This window comes from Bos mutus, chromosome 12, assembly GCF_027580195.1.
Source record: "Bos mutus isolate GX-2022 chromosome 12, NWIPB_WYAK_1.1, whole genome shotgun sequence".
Lineage (NCBI taxonomy): Eukaryota > Metazoa > Chordata > Mammalia > Artiodactyla > Bovidae > Bos > Bos mutus.
The window spans coordinates 36,497,636-36,521,763 of record NC_091628.1 but is presented as its reverse complement, the minus strand read 5'-3'; the positions used below and the strand labels follow the sequence as shown (position 1 = coordinate 36,521,763).

General features: G+C 48.2%; 1 protein-coding gene across 1 annotated transcript; it reads left to right on the top strand.

Moving 5' to 3' along the window:
- The first annotated feature begins 434 nt into the window (after positions 1 to 434).
- Positions 435 to 22,287, top strand: ATP12A (ATPase H+/K+ transporting non-gastric alpha2 subunit). The gene is made up of 22 exons (XM_005888730.3): positions 435 to 659; positions 3,382 to 3,441; positions 4,198 to 4,401; positions 5,398 to 5,511; positions 6,442 to 6,576; positions 6,694 to 6,811; positions 7,076 to 7,344; positions 8,431 to 8,629; positions 8,761 to 8,870; positions 9,756 to 9,890; positions 12,108 to 12,300; positions 13,146 to 13,321; positions 13,989 to 14,125; positions 16,331 to 16,481; positions 16,852 to 17,020; positions 17,111 to 17,265; positions 18,382 to 18,505; positions 18,632 to 18,777; positions 19,360 to 19,493; positions 19,611 to 19,712; positions 20,108 to 20,199; positions 20,288 to 22,287. Exons 1-22 carry the CDS (start codon positions 435 to 437, stop codon positions 20,314 to 20,316), a joined length of 3,177 nt encoding a protein of 1,058 aa, XP_005888792.2. The 3' UTR covers positions 20,317 to 22,287.
- Positions 22,288 to 24,128: the final 1,841 nt, after the last annotated feature.

The window sequence follows — 24,128 nt, the reverse complement described above, 5'->3', positions numbered from 1 at the left end:
CAGTGGGTACACCCTCCGAGACACGGGGCGCGCTGGAGTGTCCCTCGGGGACCAGGCGTGCCCACCGAGACACGGAGCACGCTGGAGTGTCTCTGTGGGACCAGGCGCCCCCTCCGAGACACCGGGAGCGCTGGAGTGTCCCATGGGGACCAGGCGCCCCCACCCAGACACGGGGCGCCCTGGTGTCCCGTGGGGACCAGGCACTAGAGAGACCCTGCCCCTCCTCGGAGGGATCTTGTCTGAGTCGGGGAAATGAACTTCCTCGCCCAGGGAGGGGTCCTCTGAGGAACCCACCCAGCCAGCCCTCCTCAGAAGAGGAGAGCAGAGAGAAGGCGCTGCAGGCGCTGTTTGGAGGAGCTGTAGGGAACTCCCAGGTGGAGGGACTGGGAATGGGGGATGGGGGGAGGGCCCCTTCCTTGTAAGTTCCACCCACCATGAGGGCCCCTGCTTTGCCTCAGAAAACCCATCTACCTTGGGCCAACATTGCACCTCTGCTTCTCTTTCAGAAAAGAGAAATTTATTCAGTGGAGCTCAGTGGAACCAAAGACATTGAGAAAACAGACAAGGAGGATGGCAAGAAGTCCAGGGGCCTGAAAAACAAGTGCTTGGAACGCAAAAAGAACCACCAGAAAGAGGAGCTTAAGAAAGAACTTGATCTGGTCAGTTGATTTGGTCCCTAAGCAAATGGGTGCCCTTGAGCACTGTCCGCCCTGGTGACAGCTTGCCCCTATAACCCACTTCTTACAAAAGAAAAATTCAGTCTTAAGAATTTCAAAATCCCTGACATGTGTTTCCTTGTTTTAAGAAAAAAAAAAAAAAATGGTGTGATTGTATCTGCCCAGGGGTCAGGCCCTCCAAAGATTCCTGCATTCAGGCTGTAGGCACGCCCAGGGAGGGCTCCTCTGAAGCCAGTCGCCACAGGCACTGCCCAGACCTCTCCCCTGCTGGTTCATTGAGATATTAGTAGCCTATGAAATTAAACTATCTCATCAGCCAGAACTATCCAGGAGGAAAACTGAAAGCCCCTAAACTTCCTAGGTTTCTGGGTATATTTGCCCCATGAGAAAGGATTTCAGTAGTTAGGAAGAGTTGGTCTTGGCTTCAGGCAGCCTTGGGCTCAGCTGAGGTTCCAGTTCAGGGAGTAAGCTACCTAGCTTCTCTGAAGCTCCGTTTTCTTTATGTAAAATGGGAAACAAACCATTTTCATGGGTCTGTCAGGGGGAAAGTGAGGTGAGAGTCTCTGGTAATGGCAGTGCTTTGTGGATGTGAAGTCCTGTTACTACTAAAGCTGGCCACCCTGGGAAAGAACATCCCCAGAACTGAAATGTGGCTGATTACATCTCAGGAATGCCAATGGAAACCTGCCCTGAGTCTGAGATTATGCGGGTTGTTCTGCACTTCACTGCAGACTTTAGAGCTGTGGTTCTCTGAGCAGCTGGTAGTGCTGTGAGCTCTTGTGTGCCACAGAGCAGGTTGTTAAACATTCCGGAATTCAGGCAAGCCAACTGGTACTGTACTAGTAGCTTGAGATGTGACTGCTGCAAATCAGAGCTCTTTTATTTTACCTGGAGAGCTCGTTAAACAACACATGCCGCAAGGTGTTTGTCCATGTACGTTCTGATGACCCTGGACTTGGATCTGAATTCAAATCTGTTTTCCTGAAGTTCAGTTTCCTGTTTTGAAAAATTGGAATTAAAAATAGTACCTACCTCTTAGAGTTGTTAAGAGGGTTACAGAGAAACTGGAGAAAGGCTAAGATAGTCATTCTTATTTCCTACATGTATCTAGCAGTTCAGGATGAAGATATAACTAGTCTTACTTGAAATTACTGTTTATAACATGAATATATATCCATTCTATCATATGCCTGTTAATTACAATGAGAACCTTCCTTGAAATTTGAGCCTTTTTGGAAAATATAGAAAAATAATTCCATGGTGTTGACTGGAGTATTCCCTTGCTTCTTTGCTGAGAAACAGCTTTCTTTCCCCTCTTTTTCGCAACCTTCTTACAGGAATCCTGTAATTTGTGACTTCGTACTTGGGTGCCCTTGCATCCCAACCCCTCCAGAAAATTAGAACCTTGATGAGTAATGCAGTGTCCCTAGCTTCTGAAGAAACAAGCAGGTGACTCAAGCCTGAGGCACCTGGTGCTGCCCTGTGCTCTTCCAGCAGAGTTCACATCCGCACCCTCCCATTTCTCATCCCCAGAGAGTCAGGCTAGTGGGGAGGATGGTACAGTATGGCCCCTTAGAGTGTGAGATCAGTCCATGAAAGCAACGACTTTAATCATGTTAACTCTTCTCTGCCCAGAACTTGGCATACTATGCACAGAACCATGTCTTAATCCTATGGCTCCCCAGAAATGTCATATTCAGGGGGTACTGGTACAGTGAATAGAAGAGCAGGCCCAATCTGACTAAGCACAGGACAAAACCCTAACTCTGTAACGTGAAACATTTTTGCTTTAAGAAAAGAGATGGTTCTGGTACCACAGTATAAATTTTTGTCTCTGACAGTCAGAGTTTTAGGATCCTGAGTGCTGGGTTTTTTGCCACAGGAAGAGATTTCTAGCCCTTTAGCCCAGAGATTCTGAAAGGGACAGGACAGAACAGGACAGGGGAACTTGCTCCCTGGGTGCCACAGCAAATGTCCAGAGATATTTATGGTTATCGCTTCTCAAAGGGAGGGTGCTGGTGGGCAGAAGTCCCCACAACAGAGTTATTGACCCAAAATGTCAATAATGCTAAGGTTGAGAAGCTCTGCTTTAGTTTAATAATTCTGTGGCAGAGTTAGCAAGTGTGGCCCCCCCACCGCCCCCTGGTATTTATTTGGCAGGTTTTTAATCTGAGGGCTTGTCTGATAGCGAGCTGAGCCTCAAGTGCTGAAGGAAGGAAAGACCCATTTCTCTCTCCCAGATGGCCTGCCTAGTGAGGGCTGTGTGGAACTGTCAGTACACGTGGAATGGTTTGGCACTGCTGATCGCTCCGCATTAATCCCGCAGTTCAGGTCTGAGTTGAGTTTCCAGATCACTGGTGTCTGGATGACGGGTGTGCTAGGATCTGCATGTGCTGGAGACCAGACTGAGGTGAAATGCATTGCTTTACTCATAAAAACTAAGGACAGCTACCACGTGGTAAATGGCAAGTCAAGTCTGAACTCTCCAGGGATGGCCAGAAAATCTACTGGCCAGTGAGCTCTCCTGAAGCAAAGTTCTCTTCTCTCACTGCAGGAACCCCTGGGACAAAGGTTCCTTCTTTCTATACTTCCTGGCCCCTCTCCCATCCTCAGTGTTTCTCCCAGATTTCATGGGCTTGTCAGGGTATAGGGTTCAAGTCTTTTGGAATTATCTAATTCACTCTGTTCTTTTCATGGACTTTAGCATGACCACAAACTCAGCAAAGAGGAACTGGAGACAAAATATAGTACAAACATCATTACGGTAAGTCATCAGAGAACCAGTGACAGGGGAGGGGATCAGGGACCATACAAAGAGGCTGTGTGCTTGAGGCTTGTGAGTGATCTCTACGTGCTCACCTTGCAAGAGGAGGCTCATTAACCTCAAGAATAGCAGACCTGAGCCGCAGGCATGACAAGGCCCTCTGCTGGGCTGTGTGTCTGGTCACAGACAGTTCTTTGACTGTGATTGCAGCTGAGCCGTGGTGACCCCTGGAAGGTTTGAGTGCCTCCTCACTGTCATGGTCCAGGGTTGCTTTCAAACCCTGTGCCCAGGAAGTATTCAGGTCGTGTCCAGGCCTCCTCCAAGAATGGGGGACACCTCACTCCTCCTAAAATCTCCCATCGCAGAAGTGCTGCTTTATTCTGTGAATTCAAACTTAAAGATGTGGTGTCTTAACACCAGGAGATTTGGATACATCTGTTCTGAGTGAACAGAAATATGTACTGTGTGACTCACTGGCCTACAGAGAGGAAGGCAAAAAGGAGCAGTGGAGCCTGGGCTCAGAGGACGCAGGGGCAAGAGAGGAACACTGGCGGGAAGGTGTCAGGGCATACACCCTGTCCCACAGTTTACAGGATGTGCCGGGAGAATGGTGGAGTTCATCCAATGAGACCCCCAGATGGCACAGTGACTGAGCTGGGACATAGTCACAGCTGCCCACAGTCTGCAGAAATGTGACATCCAGCCCGAGGAGGGAGAAACGTCTAACTCCTGTTTCTTTTCCCTCTGCTTTCTCAGGGTCTTTCCAGTGCCCAGGCTGCTGAACTGCTGGCTCAGCATGGGCCCAATAGCCTCACGCCCCCCAAGGAAACCTCGGAGATCATCAAGTTCCTCAAACAGATGGTGGGGGGCTTCTCCATCCTCCTGTGGATAGGAGCCATCCTGTGCTGGATCGCATACGGGATTCAGTATTCCAATGATCACGCCTCCTCCCTGGACAATGTATGGCGCTGGGGGCTCCTCCCGGGTTTGCTGGTGATGGGGGTGGGGGTGGGTAGGGTGGTGAGGGTCAGCACTGTAATGCAAGGCCTTCCCTGGGCAAAGCATTGGGCTGGGGTCAGGGGTCTACCACTGACCAATCACTGCATAAGTTGGAGAAAATCAATAACTTCTCCAGGTATAAAATAGAAAGTATATCTGACTCTCTAGTGTCTCAGAGCAGTGTGAGCATCAGTTTTTAAAAGAGCAATACATGATTGGTTCCTATGTGGGGAAAAAAAATTGACATCCATGTGAGGTGTTTTGGGCTTTATCTCCTCAAAGCTAATTCTCTCCCTTTACCGTGGAGAACTTGTGTGTCTAATAGTAAGGTAGGACCAAACCACAAAGCTAGGGGTCACAAAGCTGGGCTTCCCTTGTAGCTCAGCTGGTAAAGAATCCACCTGTAATACAGGAGACCTGGGTTCAATCCCTGGGTTGGGAAGATCCTCTGGAGAAGGGAAAGGCTACCCACTCCAGTATCCTGGCCTGGAGAATTCCATGGACTGTATAATCCATGGGGTCACAACAGTTGGACACGACTGAGCAACTTTCATTTTCAAACCACAGAGCTAGAGCAGCCAACATGATGCTGAGAGAGAAGCCAGGTGCAAAAGGCCATATTCTGTGCAATTCCATTGGTGTAAAATGTCCAGAACAGGCCAGTGCTGGATTCAGACAGCAGATCAGTGGCTGCCCAGGCTGGGCCAGGGCGGGAGAGTGACTGCTGTGGGTACAAGGGGTCTTACTGGAATGATGGATTGTGGTGATTGTTACACAACTGTGTTAATTATTAATAGTCATTTAGTTATAAACTTCAAATGGGTGAATTGTATGGCCTGCAAGTTATATCAGGACACAACTGCCATCTCTCTGATTGGCCCGTGGAGCACCCTGACCCTCAGGTTGGGCTCATTCCTGATGCTGCTTCTCTGATTGATGCCTGCCCTCCTCACCCAGGTGTACCTGGGCTCCGTGCTTGCCCTGGTCGTCATTCTAACCGGGGTCTTTGCTTATTACCAAGAGGCGAAGAGCACCAACATCATGTCCAGTTTCCGCAAGATGATCCCGCAGGCAAGTGTGACAGCCTCCCTGGTGTCTCCAGGCTTGAGACAAGCAAGCATCAGATGGGGGGAGCGGGAGGGCATGGCTTGGCGGCCTAGGACCCCTCCCTGCTGTCTGCGGAGTCTTGGGCAACTGGCCTAATCTCTCTGGAGCCCCCGTTCCCTCCTGGGTGTGGTCAGTGAGGCAAGGTGGAGGAAGATGCTCAGTCAAGAGCAGAATGGGACAGAAAAACGAGCCACTGCCTGGCATCTCCTGTGGCTGCTCCTCAGCTCGGTGAACCATTCAGACAGAAGTTATTCATGAGCCAAGGGAGCCAACCTGTCATTCTTTAAACCATCAGTCTTTTCACTCCCATTTCTGAGCCTCACTGCATGTTGCCCCCGAATGCTGCCAGTGTGGGAGGCCTCAGATCCCTCCTCCTCCAGCAACCTGGGAGGGGTCCTCTGGGGACACCACTGTCAGCAAACAGAACCACACCCTCACTGGGCTGCAGAGCTTCTGAGAGGCATGATCTCTGGGTGGAATCTCTTGTGTTAGGAAGCAGAGACCCATCTCTCACTCCATTAAAGGCTATATGACCTGAGCGAGATGATTGATCCCTTTAGCTCAACTTCAGGACTCTTCCTGGACTTCCCAGCAGGATGATTCATCCTAATGGTCCCCCTGTCTGTCAGGCCCAGAACTGACAGTGGCTTTGCTATACCTCCCATGGCAGCATTTTCTGGATCGAAGGCTATCTCCGTGAGCTCCAACTCAAGAAAAATAGTTCTTAGGGTCTTTAGGACCTGAGTAGAAGCCTTGGCTTCATTGTCTGCTATTCTGACAGCTATGCACTCCTGTGCCTTCCTTCCTGAGCCTGTGGGGGACAAGGAGCATGCAGGAGGGCCAGCATCATTCCCGGATGGGATCTGAAGCCTGGGTCATGATTTTCTTCTGCAGCAAGCACTTGTCATTCGAGACTCAGAGAAGAAGACAATTCCTGCTGACCAGTTGGTGGTGGGGGACATAGTGGAGATTAAAGGTGGAGACCGGGTCCCTGCGGATGTCAGAATTCTGTCCACTCAGGGGTGTAAGGTCAGTGTCATGGGTGCCCTGAGGGTCACACTCGTGGTGCTATGGTCTTTCCAGGTCTCAGTGTAACCAAAGAAGGGAACACGTTGCCTGACCTTGAACTCTTTTCAAAACTCCTAGGTGGACAACTCATCTGTCACCGGGGAGTCAGAGCCCCAGGCCCGCTCCTGTGAGTTCACACATGAAAGTCCCCTGGAGACCAAGAACATTGCCTTCTTCTCCACAACCTGTCTGGAAGGTAGGTCTGGTAGCTTGCAGGACTGCAGGTTCCTCTCATAGCCTTTCTCCTTTGTCAAGCTTTATGTTTCTCTCTCTCTACCATCTCTTGCCGCTAAACTTTTCCAAGAGAAAATGTGTAATTGAGGAGTCTAGAGAGCTGGTGTTTGGCCTTTGTAGTGTCATGTGCTGATTGGCCATGTGAGCCACCAAAGAGAGGAGCATGCGAGGCCATGGTCCCTCCTCGCTGAGGACTCCTGGAATAAAATGTCTGCTCCACCTGTAGGCACAGCGACTGGCATGGTCATCAACACGGGTGACCGCACCATCATTGGGCAGATCGCCTCGCTGGCTTCAGGAGTCAAGGACTTGAAGACGCCCATTGCCATCGAGATCGAGCACTTTGTTCATATCGTGGCAGGAGTGGCAGTCTCCATCGGCGTCATTTTCTTCATCATCGCAGTGTCCATGAAGTATTATGTCCTGGACTCCATCATCTTCCTCATTGGCATCATTGTGGCCAATGTGCCTGAGGGTCTCCTGGCCACTGTCACTGTGAGTCTGTGCTGCTAGTGGCCGTACCCTGACCCTGCTAGTGTGCCATCCTGCTCTGCCGCGGCTGAGTCTGCTGCATCAGGGCCAGTCATAGGATGTTCTGTCTCTTAGAGGGACAAAGAGAACTGTCATCTGTTAGTATCTGAATGAATTGTCCTTGAAAACTTGTGTTTTCATTTTCAGAGATCTATCTGCAAATCCCATATGATATTTTGCCCCTTAAGATCTAGATAAAACAATCTTGAACCACCACTTAGAAATTTTCTAGAAGCCTGACACCTTCCCTGCATTTCCACAGTTTTTAAAAGAAAAAAAAAATACTTTGGCAGTTTCTACAGCTGAGGGATGTAGGTACACTTTCACATCACTTCACCCTCTCAGAGGCAGTCTGAGACACAAACTCCCTGTCTGATCCTGCAGAGCAGTTCAGCACTTTCCGCTCTGCCCCTGGTCTAACTTTGGTTCTCCCTGTGTCAGGACCTAACTCATCCTAAAACAAGGCCCCCAGGTGGGGAGGATTCATACCTCTGCTCCTGGCACCGTCCTAAGCAAAGACAGACAGAAGTGTTATTGCCTGTCTCCTCTGACTCCAGCAGACAGTAATTTGACCAAGCTGGAGCCTAAAGAACCCTTTTGAGATCTGGGGGCTTCAGAGAGATCCAAGAATCTTTATTAACATTTGGAGATCCTAAAGTGAAACAAGTGTTTCTTGATTCCCCAAAGCAACAGGTAAGCCATTTGGGGCAAGCTCTTTGGCACATAGTGGCTGAAGTCTGTCTTATAACGCTCTTGCTTGTGATCCACGGGCGCTCAGCAGCCAAGCCCCCTTTGTATTGACTTGACACTTGCCAGGCTTTGCTACCTGTGGATCCCTTAGGATCATTTTCCTCAAGGAGTAAAGGGACATGAGAGAGAGAGAGCACATGCAAGCTTTATATGCCTTCTCAGCCACTGGGTCTGGTGCAGTTTTACTGCATCTGTAACTATACCTGAAACTAGTCCAACTGTAACTGTTCCTACATTATTGAACCCAAGTTCAGCATGGTGGTTTTTCTCAAAGCTTCTCTCTCTCTCTCCTCTGTCTAGGTGACTCTGTCACTGACAGCAAAACGAATGGCCAAGAAGAACTGCCTTGTGAAGAACCTGGAGGCAGTGGAGACTCTTGGCTCCACCTCCATCATCTGCTCAGACAAGACCGGGACCCTGACCCAGAACAGGATGACAGTGGCCCATCTGTGGTTCGACCACCAGATCTTCGTGGCAGACACTAGTGAAAACCAATCGAGTAAGCCTTGGGGTGCATCCAGCCTGGCCCTGCATGGTGGGCTCAGCACAGCTGGTCTGTGGCCATGGGTGAACAATACTGCTCACTGGCACAAGCCTGGCACCTTCGGCATCCATGGTTCTTCTTTCCAGATCAAGTCTTTGACCAAAGCTCTGCGACCTGGGCCTCCCTGTCAAGGATCATAACGCTGTGTAACCGCGCTGAGTTCAGACCTGGACAGGAGAGCGTCCCTATCATGAAGGTGAAACCCCACAAACAGTCTCAGCCGCAGGCACTTTGCAGAGTGAAGTCACCTTCTCTGTTCTGATCTGGTGCTTTATTTAATCTCTGCAACTAAGTAGCATTTGTTCTGTGAGAGCGAATCTAACCACAAGACCTGTAGGAACCCTTTTCACTGTCACTAACTTTAAGAAATCTAAAAGTTCTCAAAATATTCATTTAGGTCTTCTGAAAAGTCTCTTTCTTGAAAATGATTGTGCCTTTAAGTTACTGCCCTAAATTCTTTACCAGCTAAGAAGATACAATCAAAGTTCCAGGGAACACCCCCTGCCCCTCTCCAAGATCAAGTTCATTGCTTTTTTCCCATGAAAACTCCCACTCTCAGGGCTCTAACTTGTCTGAACTCCCCTATCGCCAGCAGGTGGCGCCCTGCAGTTAACAGTTGTAAGCGTTAGTCGTGTCTGAATCTTTTGCGACCCCCTGGACTGTAGCCCACCAGGCTCCTCTGTCCATGGGATTCTCCAAGCAAGAATAATGGAGCGGGTTGCAATGCAGGAGACCCAGGTTTGATCCCTGGGTTGGGAAAATCCCCTGAAGAAGGAAATGACAACCCACTCCAGTAGTCTTGCCCAGGGGATTTTCCCGACCTAGGGATGAAACCTGGGTGTCCTGCATTGCAACCCGCTCCAGTATTCTTGCCTGGAGAATCCCATGGACAGAGGAGCCTGGCAGGCTACAGTCCCGAGTCAGACACAATTAACACTAACAGTAGTAAATCTGTCTCTTATGGGATAACTGTTCTCTCCCTCTGGTACTTGGTAAGCTTAGGTTGCACATTGGTTGGTTGAAAATAACCACAGAAGAACCTGATTATGTGCTGCAACTACTTATATCTTTTGATTCACAGAAAATTGTGGTTGGAGATGCCTCAGAAACTGCTCTTTTGAAGTTCTCAGAGGTCATGCTGGGTAACGTGATGGATATTAGAAAAAGAAACCGCAAAGTAGCTGAAATCCCTTTTAACTCAACCAACAAATTTCAGGTGACTTTCCCCTCACAATTGAATCTTTTGGTTTTTAATTATAGTTGGCTGTGCTGGGTCTCTGTTGCAGTGTGCAGGCTTCTCCTTACAGTGACTTCTCTTGTTGTGGAGCACAGGCTCTAGGGCTCATGGGCTTTAGTAGCCACTGAATCCTTATCATCACTAGAGCAGCATTTCCACTTGTAGGTATCCTTTAGTCAGTATGTGTTTTGAATGACACTTGACTTTAAAAACAGTCCTCAGAGATGCAGAGCCTGAACATCTGGTAAACACAGAACAAGTAGAGGAGAGAAAAGATAAAGGTTTCTATGGGGCCTGCCATTCCCACACGTGGCCTTTCTGTATAACATGCACACAAACGCACCACTGCCCACCCTGGTGACTTGGGCACAGGGAGAGCCAGCAGCCACACCCCCCAACATGACAGGCTGAGTGAGGGGGGCAGTCAGGAGAAGCCAGGCATTCTCCAAGCCTGGTCTCATGTAATCTTCACCATAAGCCTTGAAGGTAGGACCAGGTGAAGTCCCAACTGCAGGCAAGGAAATGGGCCTTAGAAAGTGTTGAGGTGGCCAGAGCCACCTGAGCATCTAAGTCTTCACATGTCCGTCTGATGCCTGAGTCTATGCTTTTTCTACCACAACACAAAGGCCAGGTGGTCAGTTCAGGCCATTTGGGTGAACCTTGCCCTTTGTGAGGACCAGTGAGGACCGAAAGCATTGCCTTCCATGTCTGCCCTGCCGGCAGTGCACAGGAGTCTCCACCCCTTGTTGCTCAGGGGGAGATTGGCCACCCTTGCCTGGTTATCTCCCCTCCCACTAGGGTAGCCCTCAGGCAGCCATGTCCACCCTCCTCAGGTCAGGCAGGGAACAAAGTGCTGCTACAGGTGGAGTTCCCCGGAGACTCCAAAGCAAGAGTGGGGTGTTGTGACTTGGTCTTTTGTTGTTGTTGTTTAGTCTCTCAGTTGTGTCCAACTCTTTGGACCATACCCACCAGGTTCCTCTCTCCATGGGATTTCACAGGCAAGAATACTGGATGGGGTTGCCATTTCCTTCTCTAGGACTTAGTCTTTGCATAACATTAAATTATGTAAGTAGGATGACCACGTTTGTGTGCAAGTTTCTAGTGATTACGCACACATTGTGTTTGGAAGGAATTTAGAACTGGAAAATTACTGTGGAGCAAACGTCTTTGTGGATAATTAACCAGTAAAGAGTCATGGTTAGCAAAGCAGACAACTAACAAAATATATGATGTAAGATGTAGAGGAACTCAGATCTCTGTTCAAAACATAAGTGAAAATAGAATGACTAGCAATCCTAAAATAACAGTAGTAATCATGGCTATCAACTGCTGATTTCCACACTCCTCACAATTCTACTAGGTAGTCAAGAATGAGGAAACAGAGGACACAGCCAGCAAGGGCCAGAGCCAGGACTTGGGCAGACCCCAGGGGTGTGCTCAGCCTAGGCGGGTGGCCATCTAACCACAGACAAGACTCGAATCCTGCTGGGGCTCCGTCTTCTTTGGGGAGAGGAAGAACAGGTTCTGTGAGGCCTCCTGTACAGATCGTTAATGGAGAAAGTGGGCTCCCTGGAGTTGCTAGAAAGGAGTGGGTCCCACAGAAGAGTCCAAGGAGCTCTGAGGTGCTTTAGAGTCACCTTATATTCACACGCCTGCGCAGCACTCGGCACTGAGCAGGGTGGTTTAGGAGGAGGCCTTGGAAGGTCTCTGGGGCATCACTCAACTCGAAGAAACAAAACAGCTCTGGCACGTGAGCTCTTTGAGTTGTGACCTGAGGGATCTAGTTCCCTGACCAGGGATGGAACCCAGGCCCCCTGCATTGACAGCTCGAAGTATTAGCCACCAGACTGCCAGGAAGTCCTTCAGTCTCTGCATATTACTTGGGCATGAAGTAGAAAGGACAGAACATGCCTGCAGAGAACACTCTTCCTTTACATATCACAGAGAGTAGAAACAGAAACCACAGAGAAAGCGATGTTTTGCTCATGAAAAGCTCTGTCCAGTTTAGGCCCTTCGTAGTAAAGACAGTTCTTGCCTGGAGAATCCCAGGGACCAGAGGAGCCTGGTGGGCTGCCGTCTATGGGGTCGCACAGAGTTGGACACGACTGAAGCGACTTAGCAGCAGCAGCAGCAGCAGTGAAGACGGTGTCCTTACCCGCGATGCCGCACTGAGCATGTGTGATCCCTCCCCCGCAGCTCTCCATCCATGAGACCGAGGACCCAGATGACAAGCGCTTCCTCGTGGTGATGAAAGGGGCCCCCGAGCGGGTCTTGGAGAAGTGCAGCACCATCATGGTCAACGGGCAGGAGCAGCCTCTGGACAGGAGCACTGCCGAGGCCTTCCACACGGCCTACATGGAGCTGGGCGGCATAGGGGAGCGCGTGCTGGGTGAGAGAGCGGGATCCCACTGGCAGGCAAAACGAAGCAGGCTTGGGGTATAGCGGGATAGCCCTGGCGTCCACTCATATCCTAAAGGAGAATGTGGTCAGCATGCAGGGGATACTGTGTGATGGCGTAGGAGGGTGGGGGCCCTTGCAGATCAGAAGTCTGGGAAGATTTTATGGGAGGAGTTACATTACAGTCTGGACCTTGAGTGATAGATGTGAAGGGTTGTGGGGGGAATGTACTCACATAGAGGGAACAGCATGAGACAAACATGGGAATGGATGGAGGGGACCCTCTGGGCACAGCTCCCCATTCTTCATCTCTTTATGTCTCTGTCTCTACCCCCACACCACTTGTAAACTGCAACCTCCTCAGAAGTACAGGCTGTCCACTCCTGGGCTTTCTGTCTCCAGAGCATACCTAACGGGCACAGAGTAGATGATTTGGGGATGAAACATGTCTTTCCTAAAACAACATGTTATGTAACTGAAGGAACTGAACAATTATGGTAAACTCTAAAGTCTGTTAGTCACTCCAGTCATGTCCAACTCTTTGCAACCCCGTGGGCTGTAGCCTGCCGGGCTCCTCTGTCCATGGGATTCTCCAGGCAAGAATACTGGAGTGGGTGGCCATTCCCTCCTCCAGGGGATCTTCCCAACTCAGGAATTGAACCCAGGTCTCCCATATTGCAGGCAGATTCTTTAGCATCTGAGCCGCCAGATTTACTGACATCCATTCTCTTAAACTGGTAAAACACAAAGGACTGAAACTGTATGAAAATGTTCCCTCTTTTTTTCATCATTTTTTTATCCTAGTTTCACCAGCTCCTAAATTCATACCCATTTCAGGTTTCTGTCACCTCTACCTACCGACAGACGAGTTTCCAGAAACGTATTCATTTGATGTAGACGCAATGAACTTCCCTACATCCAACTTCTGCTTTGTGGGCCTCTTGTCAATGATTGACCCGCCTCGGTCCACGGTACCTGATGCTGTCACCAAGTGCCGGAGCGCAGGGATCAAGGTGGGACTTGCACATCCCTGACTTCACACATCTTCCACGGATGCTGAGTTCCTTTCTAGGAATGTCTGTCATAGGAGAGTCAGTATTTAGGTCTCTTCCCCTAAATGTCATAATTCCCCTTTTTTTAAGTCTCTACTTTCACTGTACTAAGATTTCAGTAACTGTCCCATAAAAGCATAGTCATTGTGTCTGTGTGGAATAAACCACAAGTGCAATTGCAATGAGCATAAAGCCATGAAGTAACCACATCACCCTAGACCACGACAGACAATAAAAGGTTTTGTTACTTAATCTTGAGGTCCAGCTCCCATATTCCATTTCCCTCATGATAAGCCAAAATTTGAATTCCATTATTGTGTTAATTCCAAGGCTGTGGAGCATCATGAAGATGCTGAAGGAGCTATCCGTCAGCCCACTCACAGAGTTACGCCAAAGGGAAGGACTTCCTCTAGGTCCGAGGAGGAAATGTAAGGTTTAGAAACAAGGGTAGATCCAGTGGGATCCATGTGTCCTTCTGAGACAGGTGATTCTCTGACCTAAAGATCAAGGACTGCAAGCCACAGTGGCCCCTTGCCATGGTGGAGTGGGCAAAACCAAGTCATCCCTGCTCGCCTGAGCAGCAGAGTCCCTCACCACCCACATGCCTGTCTCCTTGTCTGTGTTCTAGGTTATCATGGTTACAGGCGATCATCCAATCACAGCCAAAGCTATTGCCAAGAGCGTCGGTATCATTTCCGCCAACAGTGAGACGGTGGAAGACATTGCCAAACGCCTCAACCTTCCTGTGGAGCAAGTTAACAAGCAGTGAGTTCAGAACCCACACAGCAGAACTCAGGCCTTTACCACAGGCCCTACTGCCTCTAAAGAGTTGTCTGGAGAAGACCCCTTTTTGCCAAACGTGATCTACTGGTTTACTCTATCATTTCTGGCTGGTTTACTCTGTAATTTCTACATCCAGTCATTACTCAAAATTTTATTGAGTACCTGATATGTGCCAGCCACTGTATTGAGACCATGAAAATGACCTATATTTCAGCCCAGTGAAGTAGATCTGAAAACTTCAGTGATGAATTTAGAGTGAGGAAACTGAAGCAGAAACTTTATAGGAAATTACCTGTCATTGGTGCAGTTTATAATCAGGAACATTGAGAACCCTTTGTGCTCTCTGAGCCCCTAGTCTGCATCTTGACTATTTATTCCGTGTTTAATATTTAGGCTTCATAATGTGTTGCTATGGAAACATAGTTCTCTTTGCTTTTTATTTGGTTGTAAATAGAATGGAGGGCTTCTCTGGTGTCTACTGGTAAAGAACCCACCTGTCATTGTAGCAGACACAGGAAACATGGGTTCCATTCCTGAGTCTGGAAGATCCCCTGGAAGAGGAAATGGCAACCCACTCCAGTATTCTTGCCTGAAGAATTCCATGTACAGAGGAGCCTGGCAGGCTGCAGTCTGTGGGATCACAAAAGAGTTGGACACAGCTTAGCAACTAAATAGCAATAAACAACAACAAACTCAGTGAAATAAGCACAGGCACAGAGGTGCTGGCGGTGGGAACCTGACTGTTGATCATTTAAATCAAAGTCTCCAAAGTCTTAGTTGGAAAATAAATGTCATTGCTTTATTATACTTTGATGCATGTGGGCGAAAAAGACCCAAGAACATATCCTAGTTTGCCCAAACAGTTATACCTGTTAGGAACACAGAGCTGACAGGTGATAAGTGACTGCCAGGGCAACAAATTACCAGTTAGGACACCAAGCAGGTAAGCAGCCTCTGGGCACACATTTGTGTCTGGAGCCTAAGGTGGCCCAGTGCTCCTTTGTGTAGATAACATCGGTGATAATGTCTGTCTGTGAAAGGACGTTATACTTGTTTTGTTTTTTGAAATAGTAGGATTTTACTTTTTCCTACAAGTCACCACACAGGAGAGAGGGTTGGTTACTTTGTGAATGTTTTCAATTGTCCACTTTATCAACTGCAGCTTCATGATCAGGGAAGAACTTTTCATAGCTAGGGGAGGAAGGGAAACAAGGCTTTCCTTCTTGCTTCTTCCTCCCCCTCTTTTTTTTTTTTTTTTTTTACCAGAATATAGGAAAACCTATAGTTTGAGTCAAGTGCTAGAATTTCAATATTTAGCACCAATAGAAAAAAAAGAGAAGCAGACCTAAAAAGAGCTCAAAACTTTAAAAAGGTAAACAAAAAGGCATGCAGTGTTTTGTGCTTAAAAACGTTTAAGCTGAGATTTGAAGGCTGAAATGTTCGCCAAGGGAAGGGAAGGCTAGAGGCCCCCACCCCTGGCAAAGGTGGTGGGATCTGTGAGGGCTTGCAGAGTCAGGGGTTCAGAACTGAGAGCCGGGGAATTGGAACTGAGAGCGTGGGTGCTGTGGGGGAGTCAGAGGGGCCGTATGGTACAGGCTGCCCCTAGCCCTGCAGACTAAGTGGGGATCTGGGCTCTGCTGGATGCTCCTTTGGACAGTGCTCCAGGGGACAGTATGGTCAGGTCTGCAGTCTCAGTAGTTCCTAGAACCTCACTTTTATAAGCAGCAAATAAAAGCTTTCCTCAGGAAGACCTCAGTTAACTTTTCTCCCTACATAGTTGGTTGCATAGTAGACACCGTGAGTCTGAAATAAACAAAGAGCTGTCACCCATATGTTCAGGCAAAAGCTGGATTCTTGGATTCAGAATGTACAAATAGGCAGTTTTTTTACCTCCTTTTCTTTTGAGTAAAGCTTTGCCCTAGGAAGTGCCACCTCTCACCCATGCCTGTAAGAAATGGCTACTTGACTTGTTCCTACTGTCATGTGACACAAGGCAATGCCTGTCAGCCTTAGTTCACTGTCTTGAAAAGAGACCCACACACCCCATCATCCCACCAGATGATTCAGATGAGTCAGGACCTGGGGTTCCAGGTAAAACCAAAGAGGTTCACCCCACCTCCTGCCCAGAATAGCATTTTAACCTCAGCTTCCACCTAGGCCCTCACCCAGTTCCTCCTGCCCATCTAGGGATGCTAAGGCCGCTGTGGTGACCGGCATGGAGCTGAAGGACATGAGCCCGGAACAGCTAGATGAGCTCTTAGCCAACCACTCGGAGATCGTCTTTGCCCGGACATCCCCCCAGCAGAAGCTGATCATCGTGGAGGGCTGTCAGAGGCAGGTGGGTGAATGCAGCACCTGGGGAACCTTCTAGGTCTGTCATCATTCTGTGGGGAGAAGCAGCACTGAGCCTTAGCCCCCCCTTAGGGCTCTGGTGAGGTCACCACCCCACATCTCCACCTATCAGGGCTGACCCTGTCCACCCAGGGACCCTCCTGCTTGCTCCCCAGGGGCCTACCTTTACAATTTGGATTCATATGGTTTTGGTCATTCAAACACATCTTATTTGGAGCTTGTTCTTACTTCTGGGATTTCCCATTTTAAACTTTTTCCTCCAACCCAAAACGGGCCTTTGTTTTGATGCAGCAGACCTCCAGGCTGCTCACTAACCTCCTCTACCCGTCTCCCACAACCTTCTGCCATCCCTGCAGGATGCTGTGGTCGCTGTGACTGGGGATGGAGTTAATGACTCCCCAGCTCTGAAGAAGGCAGACATTGGGATCGCCATGGGGATAGCAGGTTCTGATGCAGCCAAAAATGCAGCCGACATGGTCTTGCTGGATGACAACTTCGCGTCCATCGTCACAGGGGTGGAGGAAGGTGAGTAGGGTCTTGAGTGGTCTTAGCAAGGGCTGGGGCCACCCATGAAATGAGGCGCAAGTCCTATAGGGAGAAATGTCTTCTGCTTAGGTCGCCTGATCTTTGACAACCTAAAGAAGACGATCGCATACACGCTGACCAAGAACATCGCCGAGCTGTGCCCCTTTCTCATCTACATCATTGCTGGGCTTCCCCTGCCCATTGGCACCATTACTATCTTGTTCATCGACTTAGGCACAGACATAGTAAGTAGCCAGAAAGGGAACAGGGTCTGATGACTTCCCCAGGTGAGGGAAACCTCAGTGTCATTACCTTCAAAGGCAGGAGATGGATTAATCAGTGCTTCTCAGACCTCAACGTGATGGTTTCTGACAAGCTCTTAAGTGATGCTGAGTCTGCTGGTCCACCAACCACACTTCAAAGCACAGGACCAGAGAGATCTATCAAGTGTTTGAAAATTAAAACCACTTCACTTCATAAAAGAACTTTTCAACACATGAGTTCTTCACCTTTGCAAAAAAACAGGGCATAGGTCAGTTCCAGCTCATGTGCGTCCCCCTTTTTTTTTTTTGAAGAGCTGTCACCAAAATAGTCCCTGTACTGCTTGGGGCCCAGTGGCTGAAGTGATAACCCACAGCTGCCCCTTGTTAAGTAAAAGAATCTGTGACCTGGATGCCCCTCACCAAACACAGTAAGAAGCCGCCATTAATAACACTGTGAAGCCTCACACAGACCTACAGTAATATCACCTAAAACCTCCCCTGTGCTAGAACGAATCCCCTTAGGAAGCTTTGTGACAATCACTCCCATGGCTCTAGCTTACAGAGGCTTTGGGGAGCAAGCAAAACTCACAGCTCTGCAGGTCATTGCCTACCCCTCATTTCACACGACACCTGGGCAGCCTCCACGGTCCAGGGATATTAGGGCATCTCTACCTTAGAGGGGAGCTGAAGCCCCAGAGCGTGCAGCAAGCTTGCTCTTCTTATCTCCACTGCCATGGTTCTTCCAAGTATCACTAGGGAACTTGTTAGAAATTTGGGCTCTCTGCCCTCCAGGGGGAGGACCTGGGAGAGAACCACTGGTCAGTGGTGGGAAGGTAAAGTGCTTTATAACTAGGTCATTTAGAGATGGCAGCACAGGGTGATGGTCAGGCGATCAGACACAGGTGGATTGTCTTCTCTGCAGACAGCACACCCTGTTGTCTGCACCCTGGATGGACCAGTTCCGTAATGCCACCAGCACCACTGCCACCACCACCACCACCACCACCACCCCCCCACATCAGGCCCCTGGCTGTGCTGCCACTCTTTCCTTCCATCTAGCATTTCAGGGTCGGGCCTCATGCTGCTCTCCCCCTCTAGATTCCCTCCATCGCCCTGGCTTACGAGAAAGCTGAAAGTGACATTATGAATAGGAAGCCTCGCCACAAGAAGAAGGACAGGCTGGTGAATGCGCCACTCGCCCTGTACTCCTACCTGCATATCGGTGCGAGGAGGGGCTGCCCAGAGACCCACCTTCCCCTGTGGGGCGGGGTGGGCTGCTGGGGGAGCCCAGAGGAGAGTGAGGCAGGGCACTTCTGGGGTCAGTACAGAACCTCTCCTGTTCTTCTAGGCCTCATGCAGGCCCTCGGGGCCTTTGTTACGTATTTCACCGTGTACGCGCAGCAGGGCTTTCTACCCAGCGCTATCCTCCACCTGCGGGTGGAGTGGGAGAACGACAATGTGAATGACCTGGAAGACAGCTACGGACAGGAATGGGTAAGGGCCAGGTTGCTGGCGGCATCCTCCCTGGATGGCTGTAAGGAGACAGGGGAAGTGATAGTTTTCCTTGAGGGCCCTGTGGTCACAGTGGCTTGCCTCTGCCGGGCTCGGCTCCTCTCAAGTTGGAGGTCTAGAGCTCACCTGTTTACATTAGCTTGCATCCCGGGTGGCTCAGATGGTAAAGAATCTGCTTGCAATGCAGGAGACCTGGGTTTAAATCCTCGGTTTCAGAAAATCCCCTAGAAAAGGGAACGGCAACCCATCCAGTATTCTTGCCTGGTAAACCCCATGGGCAGAGGAGCCTGGTGGGCTACAGTCCGTGGCGTCTCAAAGAGTCCGACACGATTCAACGATTAGCACACTTCAGGTGTGGAGGAGGAGCAGCTAGCAGTGCCACAGCTGGGCCAAATCCATTAAAATCCGTAAATCTAATCCATAGATTTCTTTCCAAACACAGAAAGTAACCCTCTCTCAATCGTGGGGAGGGGAAAGAGAGTCAAGGCTCGTAGACAGGCACCAACACCTCCCTGAGGTGTCCATCTGGGGCGTCATGGTCTTCTCTTCTCTGGCCATTGACAGACAAGGTTCCAGAGGAAATACCTAGAATGGACGGGCTACACAGCATTCTTTGTCAGCATCATGATTCAGCAAATAGCAGATTTGATCATCAGGAAAACCCGGAGGAATTCCATCTTCCAGCAAGGTCTCTTCAGGTACTGGTGCAACTGTCCTGGGGGTTCAGCCTGGGCCTTTGCTGCCCAGATGACTGCATGTGGGCATGTGAGCCTGGGGCTGGGAGTTCAGAATTTGTTTGCTTTTGTGTCTTACAGAAATAAAGTTATCTGGGTGGGGATTGCCTCACAGATTATCATCGCATTAATCCTCTCCTATGGCCTTGGAACCATCCAGGCCCTGAATTTCACGATGCTCCGGTGAGGTTCCCTGCAACAACGGGGAGGAACTGGCCCCAATCTGGTTGTCACAGCCTAACAAGTCTTTCCCCTCAAGTCTTTCCAAAGAGAGAAAGTGAAACTGTTCTTTTTTTCTTTCTTTTAATCAGTATGAGGCTTTGACCTGCTAGTTTTTTCAGAAGAGGAGGTGGGTTTTCCATCCCTCACCATCCCATCTCTACCTTCATCCAACAGATCCCTTCTCAGGCAGACACTGTTTCTAGTGGTCACAGTCCAGTTAAATAAGAAACCTTGGGGTTCTATGCTGTGTGACCCAGTGGGGTTGCTCTGTCCAGTCTAGAAAGGGGAATGAATGAGGCGCTCAGCCACTTAAGGGTGGGTGTGTGGGTCTCACGCCACCCACTCTCTCCCTCTAGGCCTCAGTACTGGTTTGTGGCTGTGCCACATGCAGTTCTGATTTGGGTGTATGATGAGGTGCGGAAGTTTTTCATCAGACTCTTCCCTGGAAGTGAGTACTAATGTATGGGGGACTTGGGGGCTCTTGATCTGCTCCAGCAGACCTTCCTCTGTTTCTCACTTACTGCTTTCTCCTTTAGGCTGGTGGGATAAGAACATGTATTATTAAGACACCTGCTTCCCAAGCCCCTCCAGCTGCACATGGCGATGTTCTTCACCTTCTGGCGCCAGCTGGGTGACTGCTGCCGTGGGGATGTCGTCGGAATGTGTTCGAGAAAAGAAAGAACTGTAGGAAAGACACTCACTAATATTTTGTAATTTAAAACAGATTTCAGTGTTTATATGTGATTTTAATTTATATATCAATGTCCTTATTTAAAAATACATGAATTTCAAGGTAATGGTGTAGGGAAGAATGGTGTGTTTAAATGTCTGTAGAGCTCATTCATGTTAAACAATGTCAGGTAATCCAGACATCTGCTGGATTAAGGGTCTCCCTGACTCTTAAGCTCTAGATAGCACTGCTCACACCTCCATTCCACACTCTATTAAAAGTCCAGCGCCCTCCCTTCCTGTGAATTCCCAGAGAATTTATTATTTCACAGTCATGTTGCTCAGAAAAGGCTAGTTCAGCTAGAGGTTTGCAAAAGGATGAGGTGATGGCAGGTTTACATCACAGCAACTTGGAAGACATCAGTTTGACCCTGAGACATCCTTAAGAGTCCTCATCCCGCCTCTCAGCTCCTCACAGTCCTTCGTTGCCCTCCCTCCTCCACGGTACCCTCCACCCACCACTAGTTCCAGAACGGAGCTCCAGGTGCTCCCGTAACCCAAGGGGGTTTTCATTTACCAGGATTGAACCTCAGTGGAGGAACCTTGTGGTTTAACACATAATATTTATTCTTTATTAGACAGTTCATAGCACTCTGCAACACATTTTTTGTTTCATGCTGTAAGTTTCTTTATTCATGTGTAACATATGTGACTACACCCATATTAGTATCCCAGAGAGGCCTCATTTTTAAGTAAAAGATCTTTTATAAAACCAGGCCTGAGAGTGGTGTTCTAATTAATTTGAGTTTGTCTAAAATGCAGAGCAGGGCTTCCCTGGTGGCTCAGATGGTAAAGAATCCACCTGCCAATGTAGGAGACATGGGTTTGATCCCTGGGTTGTGAAGATCCCCTGGAGAAGGAAATGACAGCCCACTCTAGTATTCTTGCCTGGAGAATCCCACAGACAGAGGAGCCTGGTGGGCTACAGTGCATGGGGTCACAAAGAGTCAGATACGACTTAAGAGACTAAACAATAATAGAAACAAAATGCATAGCATAGGACAGAAAAAAAAAAATGAGATGTAATTTCAACTTTTTTTTTTTTTTTTACTTCTTTGGTCCTTTAATTTTTCCAAGGAAAGTCTGAACTCTTCCCTCACAACATCCCTGCTCTGCCCCCTCTCTGATATGTGCACACATTTAAGTCAGAATTTCTTCGGAGAGTCCAGCAGCAGAGCGAGAGAGGAAGCCATTTTCATAGGCCTTCCATCATCACCTGATACCCAGCACACACTCATTTAACAGGAATGACACTTGGTAAACTTTTTGTACTCAGTGGGCTGCCCCATCGCCTCTCCTCCATCGTTCACACAAACAAGGACGTCCTGCTGCTGATGGTGCTGAGTTGTGTCTCTAGATCAAGCAAAGGGAGTCTTGGAGCCACAATTCACTGCTATATTCTCAGAGCTGTCATTGTAACTTCATGTAAATAGATGATAATGCACTGTGTCATTGTGTGTGTGTATTTAAGTTAAAATAATGAGTCTAATCTTAAGGGTTTTGATCTCTGTGTTCAGCCACAATTATCACACGATTATCCCTGGACTACTCTGATGATGTCAGTGGTTCAGTGACCCGGAACCCTTTCCAGGCAGTGTTATGACAGCCTTCTCATTCCAGTCCTGACAGGGCAGCGATGGTCCCAAAACTTCAACTATGAACCATTTGTCCTCACTTTTCTTCCTGCCAGGCTGTCTGATGGCCCCCTGCTGTGATGGCTGGCAGCTTGTTGTCCTGCCAGAGCCAGTGAAGGACGCTGCAGATAGAGCACAAAGCCGCAAGAGGTTTATCGTGGGGTTGGATTAAGCTTGAGAGGAGTTCAGTTTGAAGTAGAAATCTCTTCACAGCAGGAACCCTGTCTGGAATAACTTTAGTATTGTACATACCTATCTTTGTAAAAAATTAACACTCGAATATTTGTGAAATGAGTAAATAAAAAATTTAAAGAATCACAGAAATGAGACTGGTGTATCAATAAACTCATTGTTTATTGAGTTGTAAACAGAAAAGAGGCAATAAAACCTCAGAGGGTTTTGCTTTGTGTTGTTGTTTTGGAGGGACGACTTCATTGACCCACCAGGGCCTGGATACTTTCTAGAGAAAGTAACAGTTAATTTAAATCTGATTGATATGGCAGAGTAACTCAGATGTAGAGATAAGGCTGGGTTTATAGAGTATTTTTTAAAACAATGTTCTGTCCTGACATTGTAATTCATTTTAGAAAATTTGGAATATCCAAGAGTAAAAATAAAATTAAAACCATCGAGAATCTAACTACCAAGTTCTATAACTAAACAAAAGAGTAGTTATTTCTTTCAGTTTAGTTGCTCAGTTGTGTCCAACTCCTTGCGACCCCATGGACTTCAGCACGCCAGGCTTCCCTGTCCATCACAACTCCCAGAGCTTGCTCAAACTCATGTCCATCAAGTCTTTTTTCTAAACATATACTTATTTCTAGGCAGAATTGAAATATAAAGCTTTCCATTCTGCTCTTTTAGTTAACATTGAGGATGTGAGTCTAATGACTATACATTATTCCATACTGAGAGTGTTTTAACTATATCCCCTCTGTGCGATGGCTCATCTATTTCCTACTGGTAATCATTTTTGTTTTAAGGTTTTATCTTGTCACTAAATGTTATACAGCATCTCATTATTTTATAATAGATTCATCAAAATGGATTGAGGCATTAAGAGCATTTTTAAGGCTCTTGATAAATTTATTTTCATATAAGCTATATCAATTGATATTCCTACCAGCAACAATAAAGTGAATGTCTTGGCTATCAATAGGGTATTAAAGATCTGTCTACTATGTTGTTCAGTCACTAAGTCATGTCCAACTTTTTGTGATCCTATGGACTGTAGCCTGCCAGGCTCCTCTGTCCATGGGATTCTCCAAGCAAGAATACTGGAGTGGGTTGCCATGCTCTCCTCCAGGGGATCTTCCTGACCCAGGGACTGAACCCATGTCTCCTGCATCTTCTGCATTGCAGGCAGATTCTTTACCACTGAGCCATGGGCTTCATATATATACATATAGATACATGTGTGTATATATATATATATATATATAAGAGGCTTAGATGGTTATCAGATGGGGTGGTGGGTGAGACCCCTTTAAAGAGGTGGTCAGGAAAGTCCTTTCTGAGGTGAAGAAGCACAGAGAGGAGAAGTCCAGGAGGAAGGGGTGGTGCCATGTAGCAAGAACAGGAAGACTGGTTCATCAGGCAGCTGTTGAAATGGGCAACAATATGATCTTATAGGGTCTCAGGCCATGGGAAGCAGACTCGGTTTCATTACAAACACAACACCAGGCTGTTGAAGATTATTAGCAAAGGCGGAGACTTGCTCCAGTTCACTTGTTCAGATCAGTGTGGCTTCTCTGAGGAGGTTAGGAGGATACCCAGACAAGAATGGACACAAGGTGAGTTAAGAGGTGAGGGAAGCAATGATAGACCGGGCAGAGTGGTGATAGGGGTGAGGCCCAAGTGTGAAGCTGTGTGTGTGTGTGTGTGTGTGTGTGTATACCTTTAGCTTCCAAGAAGGAATGTCATAAGGAAGGTTACCTGTTGATGATATGGATCAGGAGTGCTCAAATCAGGGCCCTAGAAAGACCACCAACTTCCCTAACTGACAACATTGTAA

Coding starts and splice junctions, on each gene's coding strand:
- ATP12A (XM_005888730.3), top strand. CDS start 435: ATGAGGGCCCCTGCTTTGCCTCAGAAAACCCATCTACCTTGGGCCAAC. Junction 6,577..6,693: donor TGTCCACTCAGGGGTGTAAG/GTCAGTGTCATG, acceptor CAAAACTCCTAG/GTGGACAACTCATCTGTCAC. Junction 17,021..17,110: donor CGTCACAGGGGTGGAGGAAG/GTGAGTAGGGTC, acceptor TCTTCTGCTTAG/GTCGCCTGATCTTTGACAAC.